We start from the raw sequence: 14,186 nt of genomic DNA, 5'->3' as shown, positions 1-14,186 counted from the left end.
TGTTCAATTTCTTTTAAACAGAACATACTCACAAGTGTTGTTTTGTTTTTAATTTCAAAACAAGTATGCATAGACATTTTTTCATATTCGTGCTTAAGAACAACACGTCGTAGCACGCAAGTGTTAATATCTGCAAAGTGGACTCCGCAATGTCCTGCTGTCTGCGCAACAACAGTAGACGTCGTCGTTCATAAATTCAGAAAAAGCCATATGAATCGCAGCACTAGTGATTACTTAACCATTAGTATCAATGCGTTGTTATTCAGAGCATTGTCGATGCTGCAACTACATCGTGTTTAACTATGTACAGGGTTCAAATCATGCTTTCGGCTGATACTCATTACATCAATACATCACAATATATGTTTCAGAGACAATGTGCTTTGACAAAATAATTAAACGCATGCTTTCGCATCCATTTTCTTTGAATTTAAAAAACGAAAACGGTTGTTTTTGTTTATTACGTAATAACCGAGCTAGCTGCACAGTCACATTTTCCACATAATTATGAGTATGTGATTATGTTCAGCGTACAGAGCAGGACATTCTCCTTTGAGCACATCTCGTGTTCATGACATACTCTGTGATCAAAATATTCATTTAGCCTTTTAGCCAAAAGTTCTTTTGGTCAAATAAAGTCATTTCTCGGCATCCCGTGTTATTAAGACAATAACAACATTTTCTGTTGACACCACTATCCGTTCACATCATATTACTTTGGCAATAATACAACCTGTTTTTTTACAATATGCGTACGGTTCTAAAAATAATTTCATTTGTGTAGTTGGTCCCTGGTTCGCAACAGTCATTCACCCATGTCGCAAGTTCTGGCAGTATTCCTTATTAACACCATCGTTTGGCCCACATTCGGTAAAGGAAGTAGGTATTGTTTCCAAATAGCATGTATTCAACGTTTTAAATGGATATGTCGACGAGGCTTGGTGCTCGGATCAGCTTTAGAGGTGTACCACATGTTAGGGACATCTGTTTGGGAGTCTGGTGAGTGGAACGCTGTACCACATGTTAGGGACATCTGTTTGGGAGTCTGGTGAGTGGAACGCTGTACCACATGTTAGGGACATCTGTTTGGGAGTCTGGTGAGTGGAACGCTGTACCACATGTTAGGGACATCTGTTTGGGAGTCTGGTGAGTGGAACGCTGTACCACATGTTAGGGACATCTGTTTGGGAGTCTGGTGAGTGGAACGCTGTACCACATGTTAGGGACATCTGTTTGGGAGTCTGGTGAGTGGAACGCTGTACCACATCGTTGGAGCACGATGAAGAGGATGAAGAGGCGGAAGAGGTGTCTGCAATTAAAGAATTTGGTAAAATTTTCCCCATCGTTTATGGATAACCATCGATGTGTATATTGAATGAATGTATATATTACATAGGACAACTGAAACACATTCCAGAACGTGTCTTAAGGAGCGTACAGAGGAAGTCCTAGTCGCAAAGCGGATAATTAATTCATTACACAGATGAGACCTTATTGTGCACAGCAGAAGTGCATGATTAAATTACACTTTGTGGTCTATACGTGAGAATATTTTCTTACAATGATATTATTACAACTGATTGAGTTTTTGGCAACGTATGAGTTAATACGGGCATGGGATCAATAAAATAGAATCTATATTTAATAGTCAACAGACTATACCAATGACATGTTATCGGCCTGGTATTGGAACAAAATGATGTGACAATATGTGCATACCCAGCTTGTGCTGCATACACGTTTTAAAATTGTTATCAAAGTGGTCGAAGTCTTGCGCGGAAAAAATAAATTGAAATGTCAATAACAACCTCGAATATCACTGGTAAATGACCTGACAATATCGAATTATTATTAATTAATGGGAAATAAGTCCTTCGTCTTCTTTCTTCTTCTTTTATAATAATGGCTATGTTCAATACTGATACATTATGGCCATGCGTGGGGGGTTAAAAAGAAAAAGCTTTGATAGGTTTCCCGAGTTACTCAATCCACTCAGGAAAATTCTATCAACAGTGATAAAAAAGGTGCAAAACCTAACACCTTAAGCCCTTAAGACTTAAATATATACATATACAACTGTGCATGTAGTGAGAATATTAGTCGAGTTAAAAACAGGATAAAAGCAGAATCATGTGATCTAAGGAAGGAACACTGATGTAGACAGCACTGATTTAAATCCAGGGATCGTAAAAGCGCTGACTACATAAGATGGAAGTGTGTTCCACTGTACAACTGTTTTTGGAAAGAAAGAAAATTTGTGGCAATCAGCTGTACTTGGTGGTATTTGGTATGCCATGTGATGGTGATGGCGTGAGTGTCTAATGTATGGAGTGAGATAGTGAAGGGGATTGACATCAACATGAAGTACTATTTTATAGAACAAAATGAGTCTAGCTTGTTGTCTTCTTGATTGCAAGGTATTCCAATTCAAATCCTTAATTATATTTGTGACCGTGCCCGGTGTCTTGCTGTAATTATTTGTTACAAATCTGGCAGCTTGACGCTGAACATTTTCAATTTTATCAATATCTTTCTGATGGTAAGGGTCACACACACTAGAGCAATATTCCAAGGATGGTCTAACAATGCTGTTATATGCCGCTGCCTTAGTTTCCATTTTAGAGGAATGAATGTTTCGTTTTAAGAAACCTTAGCTCTGGCTTGCTTTACTACTAATTTTATTTACGTGAGGTGACCAGTTTAAAGTTGAGCTTACTTCAACGCCAAGATAGGTGGCTTGGTTTACAACAGACAGAGGTTGATTTTGAAGAGTGTAGGCTGTTTTTAATGGTTTACGGTTTCTCGTAACATGCATGATATGACATTTTTCTATGTTAAAAGACATCTTCCATTTCAGCTCCCACAATGATAGACTATCTAGATCTCTCTGAAACTGAATAGTGTCAGCCAAAGTTTTTATGGATCTGTACATGACACAGTAATCCGCAAATAGACGGACGTTTGACTTCACAGACGAAGGTAGATCATTAATGTAGAGCAGAAACAGAAGAGGCCCAAGAACTGATCCCTGGGGTACGCCAGAAATTACAGGGGCCATGGTGGAAGTTGCCCTATCTACAACAACCTGTTGAGTACGGTTACCAAGAAAAGCTTTAATCCAAGAGTGTGTAGTGCCCGTGATGCCATAATGGGCTAGTTTCAGCAACAATCTACCGTGGTGTACAACATCGTAGGCTTTGCTAAAATCCATGATGGCAACATCCATCTGGTCTCTCTGCATGGTAGAAGCTAAGTCATGGATAAAGCCCACAAGTTGGGTTTCGCAAGACCGCCGGGCTCGAAAGCCATGTTGGTTGTCCACCAGGATATTAATGTTGTCAAGATGGTCTAAGATGTTACTAACAACGATATGCTCCAGCAATTTACAAGCAATACATGTTAAAGAGACTGGTCTATAATTACTAGCTTGGTACTTTTCACCTTTTTTTAAAATAGGAGCTACAAAAGCCATGGACCAGTCAGAAGGGACAGTACCAGAAATAAGTGATTTGTTAAAAAGAATTGTAAAAATAGGTGCAATTTCATTTGCACATTCCCGTAAGATTCTGGGTTTGATTTCGTCTGGCCCTGCGGCCTTGTAAGGATTCAGTTTGAGTAGGAGTTTCTTAACACCATTTACCGTAATATTAATTGATGGCATGTTTTTATACGGGCTATTACTAAGATCTGGATATGAGCTGTTTGTGTCATTAGTAAAAACAGAAGAAAATTGTTTACTTAAGACTTCAGCTTTTTCCTTGGGGTTAGATTTTAAGACCCCATCATCCCTCAAAGGTGCTACACCACAGGAGTCATTTTTTAAGCTTTTTATGAAACCCCCAAAACGTTTAGTTGTCCCATGTTTATGTTCTGTTTCATCACATATTATGTTGTTCATGTAGTCCCAGTAAGAGTTACGAATTTTCTTTTGTATGGATGATCTGATCTTCTTAATTTTTAGAAGTAAAGTGTAATTTTTAGTCTTTTTCATTTTGCTATAAGTCCGGTCACGTTTTTTCATTAGCTTTTTAATGTCAGAATTCAGCCATGGTAGATGCTGCTTGCCAGAAACAGTTTTAGTTGGTATGTATTTTTCAACAAGTGTGTTAAGACAGACTTTGAATTTGTCCCAAAGCTGCTGGACATTCATATCACTAATATTGTTTACATCTATAAAATTTATTAAACCAGTTTTTTATTTCCGACCAGTTAGCCTTGTCAAACAGAAGTATTTTCCGTTTCTCATTCCGATTTATTCTAGCAGAAGATAAAATATCAACAAAAGGGATGCAGTAATCACTAAAACCTGGAATGACCTTAACTGTTTCGGCTAAAGAAGGATTAGACAAGAAAAACAGGTCAAGGCATTTCTTAGTGGTATTAGATAGTCTTGTTGGTTCATCAACTATTTGGTCTAATGAATGAGTATCTGCAAAGTTTAAAATTTTGTTACATTCTTCTAGGTGTGAAGCATTAGAGTCTACAGTTTTATTTTTCCAATTGATTTCCCCAAGGTTAAAATCGCCCCCAATTAGGGTTGTACTATTTAATTTATCAGTCAGACTGATGGTACGATCCAGCTCGTCTATACATGTAAAATCCCTGTCAGGTCGGTATGCACTGCAGACCAGCAGGTCTTTTTTACCATTTTGCTTTATATTTACCCAAATAACTTAAGATGAAGATTTTACCTCCACAGGAGCATGACTTCTAAACTTATTTGAAACCAGTACAAAAACCCCGCCTCCTGTCCTGCCTTTTCGATCATTTCTGTAAACATCGTTATCAGATGGAAACACTTTTGAATTTTTTATTTTAGGCTTGAGCCATGATTCATTACACAAAACAACATCAGGTTTTACAGTAGCTAGCATAGATTGGAAAGCTAAATTTTTCTTCTTAACAGTCTGACAGTTTACAGTCACAATTTTTAAGTGCTGTACATACTGTGATTTGTGAGTTGGTAATTTGTTGTGTCTCATAGATTGAGAGTTTGTAGTTATGCATGTTTGTTTACTGACTGGTGTGCTACAGTGTAAGGGTGCTTGCTGCCCAGAGCCTGGGGATTGCATACATGTAAGGACGGATGAGTTGTCTGTACTGACATGTGATAATGAATGATCTGATTGCATAGACTTTGTGTGATCAAAGAAAGTAGAGTTAAAATGAAATACACCACAGTTTGTACATTGCCACGGTTCATTTGAGTGATCACAATGATACTGATATGTAAGTGAACTCATGCCCTGACATTCTGCATGAAACCATGGGTCCATACACATTAATTGAAAAGCGCGACTTGTAAATGTGCGAATGTAAATTCTATAGAAATGTTTTATATAAAGTTTCATGAATACCTTAAAATTTAATGCGACTAAAGGATCCCCGATTTCGGTGAGCATACGAAATGTATGACTATCCAATGCATATATATATATATATATATATATATATATATATATAAATGTTGGCCTAACTTACAATTATCCAATCGTATGAACATGTTATATACATATGAGTACCAACGATTATGCACGATCTGACTAAAAGGCACTTATTTACGATAACAAAATCAGCCAATTAATGTTATTACATTAATGTTAGACTCGGTCCTTTGTATTTGCAGATGAAAATGCATAACATTTTTCATTTAGGTAAAATTATGTTCATTCATAAGATCTATGCGTCTGACTTACAAACTTACCTCCTATTATGTATGGCTGCATTCTTCCCGTCTGTTTCCTCGATACATTATATTTCTTGTTATCTGGAACCCACCCCTTCATTGACACATCCCCAAGGTAGTAGGTCGCGAATTTATACGACACGTCAGGTTTTGCGACCAAGTTCTTGGTCTCGAATTTGTACAAGAACATGTACTCCCGCAGTCCGATTGCGGCATCCTCTGGTTCACATGCGAAAAAATCCTTTGCAAGACTTTCGGGTATTGAAAAATACAGAGTGTGACCCGGCAAACAGATGTCTGTGTCGAACGCAAGTTCGGCGTTTGCGTTCCTAGCAAAGCAGAATCGCATAAATCTTGGAACAAGTTTTTTGAAACAGCCCATTTTCAAACAGCAGATATATATAGCCATCCGGTTTTCAGTTACCTAGCAACGACGTCAATTACTAGTTATATTTACATGTTTGCTTACGTCACGTGACTTTGATTGTATGACGTTAATATGTCGTCAACGTTGTTCATAAAATAAACCGGTACCGAATCGTTATGTTATTGTTTCTTCTGATGATTCAATAATAATAATTAAGTACCATGCCATGTTAGCAATACGGAAACTTGCTCGTATTGTAAGTTTTGGCTAATTTTAATTTTGAATTAAATGTTGAATTTATGACGCAAATTTATCCAGGTTCGAAGTTACTATACCTTTTTAAAAATATATTTCTGAGCGAAGTTAACTTTCACCTCTTTTATGATTGGTCGAATTGTAAACTTGAGCGCACGGGTTTTGAAAAGTAGTTCATATTTGTCTTTGTAGAGTTGAACACATAGTTTTAACAAATGATTTTAACATTTACAGAGGTACTTTAAGATAGACCTACGCATTTGCTTTGACTAAATGAATAACAAAAAAGAAGAAATTGCTATACTTAGTATGGATTTACTTAGAAGGGTCACCTGAAAAACGCTACTCCTTCCCACCTGAAGCTTGTGCTTTATAGATGCCTAACGTTTTAAATGTTAATAATACATGTATGATTTCTAGAATGTGTTTGAAACTAGACTAAGTAGTATCGCATATCCAAGAATACCGCCGTAAGGCATAGTTAAAGGAGTTGTGTGTACGGCTGGCTTGATAAATGGATGGATGGGTGGGTGGGTGGGTGGATTGATAGATGGATCAAAGACCTATAAAATATTGTATATGACTTTGGATGGATGGATGGAGGGATGGATGGATGGATCAGGGAGTTGTGAATGAAGGCATGCTATTTCATTCTATACATAGATGGTGACGTCACTACGCCATGATGGAAAAAAGTCCGTTTCCCACAATGCTTAGCGCGCATTCACACAGGTCAATAAGACCGGTGTGACACAATGCATGCTATTTTGCTTTTTTCAAATCCAAATAGACGTGACCAACAAAAATATTCGTGATAATAATACTGTAAAAGGGGCATAACTCCTCAGATATTTCCTGAACTAATTTCGAAATTGCAAAATCAATATAAAACATTTACAATTGACGCTGACAGGTAAGCTTTTTGTTGATATTTTCGAGGTAATAATGATAAAGTAAGTGATAGTGTAACCGTTTTGTATTTTTCACTTTGGGGCATTTTTGAAACTGTAAGAACCGTCTGTGTCACTGGTTTCGTTTCGGCTGTCACTGTCAGCATCCTGGCTGCAGAAGGAACGGAATAGACCGTTTTATAACTTATGTTAGTTCTAAATTGATGATACTGTGATATTTTCAATCATTTGTAATATTATTTCAGGCTGCCAATGAATGGCATTGAGTCATTGAATGCCATTTGATAAGAGTTCTGTGTAATTTACATCCTCATTTACATTAGGTTACATTATACTAAATAAGTGAATCATCTAATAATCATGTAAGCCCAGGGGTTTTCGTCGCTTCATTGGGAAAAGGCCATAGACCAGTTCATGAGTGACGTCACGCGCACCTGTGTGTTTACATCCGGGCTACATTGGTAGTCAAAAGAAAGATACAATCAATGGGGAGAAATAGAGCGTGATTGGTTATATTTAAACGATTATATTTAGATTTTATTTTTCAACATGCCAACAAGTTGTTCTTCGCTACTGAAACAAATAAGATTGAACACAATGAATAAATAGATCAATTCCAAATGAAAAACATTAACAAATTACCATAATGGTATTTGTCTGGGCAGGGACCTTTACCCTGGTCCAGGAAAACTAACATGTTGACACATTAAATAAACATTTAATTAAATAAAATGCAATAGTTTTCATTTGATTGTATCAATCTTAAAATCATTTAAGCCTTTGTATTCCGGTGTTTAATTGCCCCTTTGTTCTGCCTAATCCGATTATCTCGTTTTGATCAGATATTGTCCAGACCTAACTAACAACATGGTGTCATAAATCACACTAGGTGGCAGATATGACAGTCTGGTCATTAAACGCAATTGATGATGCCACCATGTCTTCATTCTGGTAGTATTAAGTAAATAGGTATTTGGTTGAATAAATTTATCGCCGACATACTTAACAGTTGCTTAAATTAGATATGTTACGGTACCTATTGTACAAATTTGAAGTCTATAGATTATCGGAAATTGAACACGGTAAAGATACAAGCCCGTTTTATTTATATAAAAAAAGTATTTATGAATTATACAATGTAAATAAAAAATATTTAACGTATTTAGCGGGCATCGGTTAATTATAAATACGTCATTCCGTATGAAGATGTAATGTTACGGCAATGCACGAAATACATCATAAAAACAAGAAATTACGTTTGACATCAATGGGGGTAAATAATAATGAAACAATATGTATATATTGTATTATATATGTATATATATTATGTTGTGTGTGTGTGTGTGTTAAATGTTTGATAGTTTTCACTCATACTCGATCACTAGTAACGAGTTTACAAAATACAGTGAAAACTCTCTTTACGACCACCTCGGTATTCCGACTAACTCGCTAAGTCGACCACCATTTTTCAGTCCCGATTTGTTCCTTCTATATTTCAATGGTCGTTACACTCACTAATCCGACCAACCCGCTAATCCGCTATTACGACCACTTTAATCAGTACCAATTATCGATATTGTTCTTAATTGACACCCGCCAAACGACCAGTAATTTTCACACCTTACTTGATCTGATGTTGTGGTACTATCGGGCTTGTGTACGAAGCCATTCTGACCCAATTAACCACAATTAACGACAACGGTTTTTGGCATCGATTTGCGACACAGGTGTTAGATTTTCGGCACTTGTTATAATTTTTAACCCTTGATTGACAATTAGCTATTATTATTATTGAGTCTTTGATGGGTAAATTGTTAGTTGTTTGGTACACACTTTAAAGATTTATTACGGCGAATAATTTAACAGTTAGGATATTTGAGTAACACGGTTTTGTTCGTGATGGATATAAAAACCGACTTTTATACCATTTCGTTAGTCAAAATGGATAAGCGAAAACGGAAAGAGTTGTGTTTAAAAGAAAAGATTGATTTGATCGACGCAAGTGATGGGAAATCTCAACGACGATTTATTCGGCATTGGAAAGACTCGGGTTCAAGCTATTCTAAAAAGAAAATCTCGACTTTTATTCGACAAAATGCTAAGCAGACGACAATTGACTCATTCGTTAAGTAAACATCAAGGATCTTGATGAAAAGTACATATACATGTATTTACACTTCTTTAATGAAAAACTTGAAATACTATCTTTGTACAATGTATAAATACAATGTATAAACGGATGACTGTTATATTGTATGCAAACAGATAAAAGTTCAGTGAATATTTACGTTGTTGTAATTATATGTCCATCAAATTCATGAAAACTCAGAATTAAGACCACCTCGCTATTAAGACCACTTTTGAAAAGTCCCACAAGTGGTCTTAATAGCGAGTTTTCGCTGTACATGAATACACAGTTCAAGTTGCATCATGTGAGGTTGTGTTTTTCAGTTGAATGTTAATATTCCTCAAGTCTTTCTCTAACAACACCCATCCAAATTAAAATTACATGCAAATACCGTCATGAACTTCGCTTTTAATAGGGCTTTGTAGTACGTTTATTTTCAATGAAACACTGACACATTCTAGCTATCACTAATTTTTTATTACTCTAGTTTACGCATGCAATTGATAATTATAATTTTACAATTAGATGTATCATTATTTTTATTGAAACTTTTCTGCAAATAATTATATGGCTAATGCATAGAGCTCTTTGTTGTGTCGAATTGTCTGTCGTTCAGTCTTCAGACAATCTTAATTACTTTGATGCTAATGACGCGTTCTTTTAAAATGCAAATAAATGTGTAAATGCATTCTTTTGGCACTAAATATTATATTTTTTAAATATTATTTAGGTGTTGTTTTTTTTAGTTTCTTTCCGATTTATTGACTAAACAAGTCTCGTTATCCATATGCTTTGCGTTAGATGTAAGCAATGCTTTTGACTACCAGTGCATTGCGCATGCGCGAAAATCAGGAATCAAAACAACAACAATGAACTGGCCTATAGCCTATGGATTATGGGAAGAAATTGCTCATTTTGGGAAAAAATCTCCATAAAATTGCTGCTTTGGGAAATGAAAAAGCTGGTGGAAGTTAGGATTTTTGGGAAAACTGCATGATTTTAAAGAAATGTTCAATTGGGAAGCAGCCTTTAATAAGCCTCTGTTATATAAGGCTAAAACCCCTGAAGCCTCAATTATTTTCTCTAAATAGATCTACATATTTTGCTCAAGAGCATGTTTTATAGTTTACACACTTAAATTTTTCATTTTAGCACTATTGATAGGTTAAGAATCAGGGTTCCCTCTGTGTTTTAAAAAGTTGTCACCACTTACTTTTGCCTAGTTATGGAGGTTTCGGTAAATGACAAGTTCGGTAAATTGGATTTACATAGTAAATGCCGTGGAGGTTTCTGTAAATTGGTATAAATAGGAATTATCGCACCTTAAGTCGATAAGCGTGTACATTAATTGAGTTGTTTGGCACTAATTATATTATCTGATTAAAATGTAAGGAGTTGATGTTATCAATTTAGAGATGTTTGCAAAGTGTTAATATTAAATGTCAAGGCTTGCAACCTATTAATATTCTAATCAAGGGAGGTAATTTATATATTAAAAGTTTATCTTTAGGTCATGATTTTTTGTTTTTAATATATGTTTTTATACAATTAGTTGGAAAAACCTTAATTAACGTGTATCAGATAAAAATAATAATAATTTTATCCAATATATTTTCCTTCTTTAATCATGTTTGTCATAAATGTATCTTATTTATATGTGACTACGCCCCTTTTTTTTTAAATGAAATGATTCAAATATGTCCTATATAATTATATTGTATCCATGTTTTAAATGTGTCTTATTTATAATATATGGTAAATAAAACGGATTACAAAGTTAATCAGTTAGTATTTTTTTATTCAACGGATTTGTTCAGGCAAAAAATGAAATCAGTTATTTTGGCCAAAAATCCCAATACAATAGCCAGGTGCCTGTGTATTTAGCTGATAAGATAGGGATCACCACAGCAGGTTGCTTATACACAGTGTATTCATTCGGGTCTGCTGGCGTTATGTTAGATGTCATTTTTATCAGTTTTTAATTATGTGTAATTTAGTTCGCATCTCTTCCCTTAACTCTACGTTCAATGGCACGCACACTTAACAAAATTATAAAACATAACGCGTATCATTATATTTCTTTTTATAAATTACGTACACGTATTATATGTTATATATTGTGTTTTTTTCTTGTGTTTTTCTCAACCACAAAGAAATAATAATAATAAAACATTGTTATATATAAAGCGCACTCGGAATTTGACCTTTAATTTAAAGATGTCCACAATTTGTGTAGCGTATTCTGCGCTCGGCCCCTGATGGTGTACGTATTGTAATATGTAATATGAAATTCAACATTTGGCTCTTACAAGAGGTGGTCTTCACGTGGCAAGAGCTTGGCAACATATTCATTATGTTGGCTAGCTAAAGAAACTTCAGCGTACAGTTATTATAGTATTGACAGACTTTAAAGTTGCGCATTGCAAAAATCATAAAAAGCGACATTCAAAGTTATGGTAGCCAGAACTATATGTTGGCAAACTACCTCATATATATATATATTGAGAAATTGAGTGATTTTCGGTGGTCTAAAATACAATTGCGCTTTATATTTAAACTGAAATCATTTTAAATAAATCATGTCTACAATATTTTACAAGAACCTTTTTTTAATAGCATTAAACTTAATTGAAGATCTTACATTGATTCCGTCGTAAATCATCATTTATTATTACTAATATGTTATTTAAATAAAAGCACCAATTATTAAAAAAATAGTATTGAGTTATTTAAATCGTAAATTTACTTTCAATAGAGTTACATTTTAAATTCAATCTATATTTTTTATGTCCCCCACTATAGTAGTGGGGGACATATTGTTTTTGCCCTGTCTGTTGGTTGGTTGGTTGGTTGGTTGGTCTGTCTGTTGGTCTGTTTGCGCCAACTTTAACATTTGCAATAACTTTTGCAATATTGAAGATATCAACTTGATATTTGGCATGCATATGTATCTCATGGAGCTGCACATTTTGAGTGGTGAAAGCTCAAGGTCAAGGTAATCCTTCAAGGTCAAAGGTCAAATATATGGGTCAAAATCGCTAATTTAATGTTCACTTTTGCAGTATTTCAATATTCAAGATAGCAACTTGATCTTTGGCATGCATGTGTAATAATTGTGTATCTCATGGAGCTGCACATTTTGAGTGGTGAAAGGTCAAGGTCATCCTTCAAGGTCAGAGGTCAAATATATGTGGCCAAAATCGCTCATTTTATGAGTACTTTTGCAATATTGAAGATAGCAACTTGATATTTACATGCATGTGTATCTCATGGAGCTGCACATTTTGAGTGGTGAAAGGTCAAGGTCATTCTTCAAGGTCAGAGGTCAAATATTTGTGGTCCAAATCGCTTATTTTATGAATAGTCAATACTTTTGCAATATTGAAGATAGCAACTTGATATTTGGCATGCAATATATCTCATGGAGCTGCACATTTTGAGTGGTGAAGGGTCGAGGTCGAGGTCATCCTTCAAGGTCAAACATCATATAGGGGGATATTGTGTTTCACAAACGCATCTTGTTTTGGTTTGGTACCTACAATTTCCTAAAAGAATTTGATTTAAAAAGTTCAGAGGTAGCTCATTCATGCCCCTTAATTCTTTACCGTAGGCATAGCATTTATTACTCAACTCAAAATTAATCCATAGTTGGCAAATATATGCCCCTGATGTTATTGTAAGCCAATAATAGGTGTCATTAACACCTCATTTTAGGTATACCACCTCTATAAAAACCAATTCACCGAAACCTCCACGGCATTCAGTGTCCGACAAATTTCTTATTTTTCAGGTAGCCCACTGGGCTACCAATAAAAATATTTGGTAGCCCATAAAAATTTCCTACAAAATGATGAGAGGCAGGTTTTCATCTTTATTTCATTTCTTCATTTACATATACATAATATGTATACATGCATATACATAAAACAGCAAGTAGTCTGATGTATACAATCAATATCGTAAATTAATGCTACAGTACAGGCACCGTGTACTTAAATGTAAATGTACCAAAGAAAATCATATACTACATGTAGATATTACATGTATGTGCACATGTATTTGTACTTAAATTTGGACAGCATGTTAAGTCGTAAACGTTAATAAAACGTTTAGATGATCAATACGATTGACTCGTATGGTGTTAATCAATGCAATTTCCCTTTTTAACAACAAATACCGAGTTTCAAGAAATCAAGAGTATTAAATCATTTATTTACTTGTGTCCGACTTTAAGTACTGTCCGAATTTACGTATTGCATCTGTATGTTACGACACTTGTGTGCAGTCAGTATACAATACAATAATTGTTTTAATAATGAAGGAACTGATACAGCGTAACGGTAACGATACAGCGTGTTTACATGATATTTTATTAAGAGAAAATGTCAATGCCAAATAATTCGCGAGATACCCCGGTACTTTAGTTGAAATTCACAACAAAACTTTTAATGGAAATTAAATGATCTCAATGTTGTACCCGCTACGAAATTTTTATTTACAAATAAATACACCCACGCCAATTTTCACGCGCTTTTTATCAGTACAAAGAAATTCATTTCTTAAATGTAGAATATTGTTACCTAAAATAGCTGTACAACGCGTGCAAACCGTGGCAGGTTATTTACGCATGTTGCAATACAACGGTCCTGATTGGAAGCTTATTTCATCATATCTTTAAATAGAACCATATGCCGAAATTCATTTGACACTTTAGAAAATTTCAAATGTTTGTGTTTATGACTCTTATCGTCTATATTACCCACCCATAATTTGGTTTTAAAAATATAAATCGGGCATGTATGGGATTATTGAATAACAGTCGATTAATCCAATTATTAA

At 35.0% G+C, this 14,186-nt stretch overlaps 2 protein-coding genes across 6 annotated transcripts in view; one reads left to right on the top strand and one right to left on the bottom strand.

Moving 5' to 3' along the window:
- Nucleotides 1-443: 443 nt before the first annotated feature.
- LOC127866171 (uncharacterized) lies at nucleotides 444-6,140 on the bottom strand. Of its 3 annotated transcripts, none has more exons than XM_052406589.1 (3): nucleotides 5,697-6,140; nucleotides 1,268-1,309; nucleotides 444-1,022 (listed from the first exon to the last, which is right to left on the bottom strand). In XM_052406589.1, exons 1-3 carry the CDS (start codon nucleotides 6,093-6,095, stop codon nucleotides 975-977), a joined length of 489 nt encoding a protein of 162 aa, XP_052262549.1. In that variant the 5' UTR covers nucleotides 6,096-6,140; the 3' UTR covers nucleotides 444-974. The 3 variants fall into 3 exon arrangements, with proteins under 3 accessions (XP_052262549.1, XP_052262548.1, XP_052262547.1); XM_052406588.1 differs by having other exon boundaries at nucleotides 5,705-6,139; XM_052406587.1 differs by having other exon boundaries at nucleotides 444-1,309; nucleotides 5,705-6,138.
- A 916-nt stretch (nucleotides 6,141-7,056) lies between these two features.
- LOC127866170 (annexin A4-like) overlaps nucleotides 7,057-14,186 on the top strand; it is a 92,942-nt gene continuing 85,812 nt past the window's right edge. Inside the window, exon 1 of one of the 3 annotated variants that reach the window (XM_052406583.1) lies at nucleotides 7,057-7,221. The gene's annotated coding sequence lies outside the window, so the exon portion shown is untranslated. Of the gene's footprint in view, nucleotides 7,222-7,322; nucleotides 7,408-14,186 lie in introns of those variants that run through there. The other 2 variants (XM_052406586.1, XM_052406584.1) reach the window with 2 other exon arrangements.

This window comes from Dreissena polymorpha, chromosome 2, assembly GCF_020536995.1.
Source record: "Dreissena polymorpha isolate Duluth1 chromosome 2, UMN_Dpol_1.0, whole genome shotgun sequence".
In the NCBI taxonomy this organism is placed as follows: domain Eukaryota; kingdom Metazoa; phylum Mollusca; class Bivalvia; order Myida; family Dreissenidae; genus Dreissena; species Dreissena polymorpha.
Note: the sequence above shows the minus strand (reverse complement) of the source record. Positions and strands in the feature narration are given on the sequence as shown.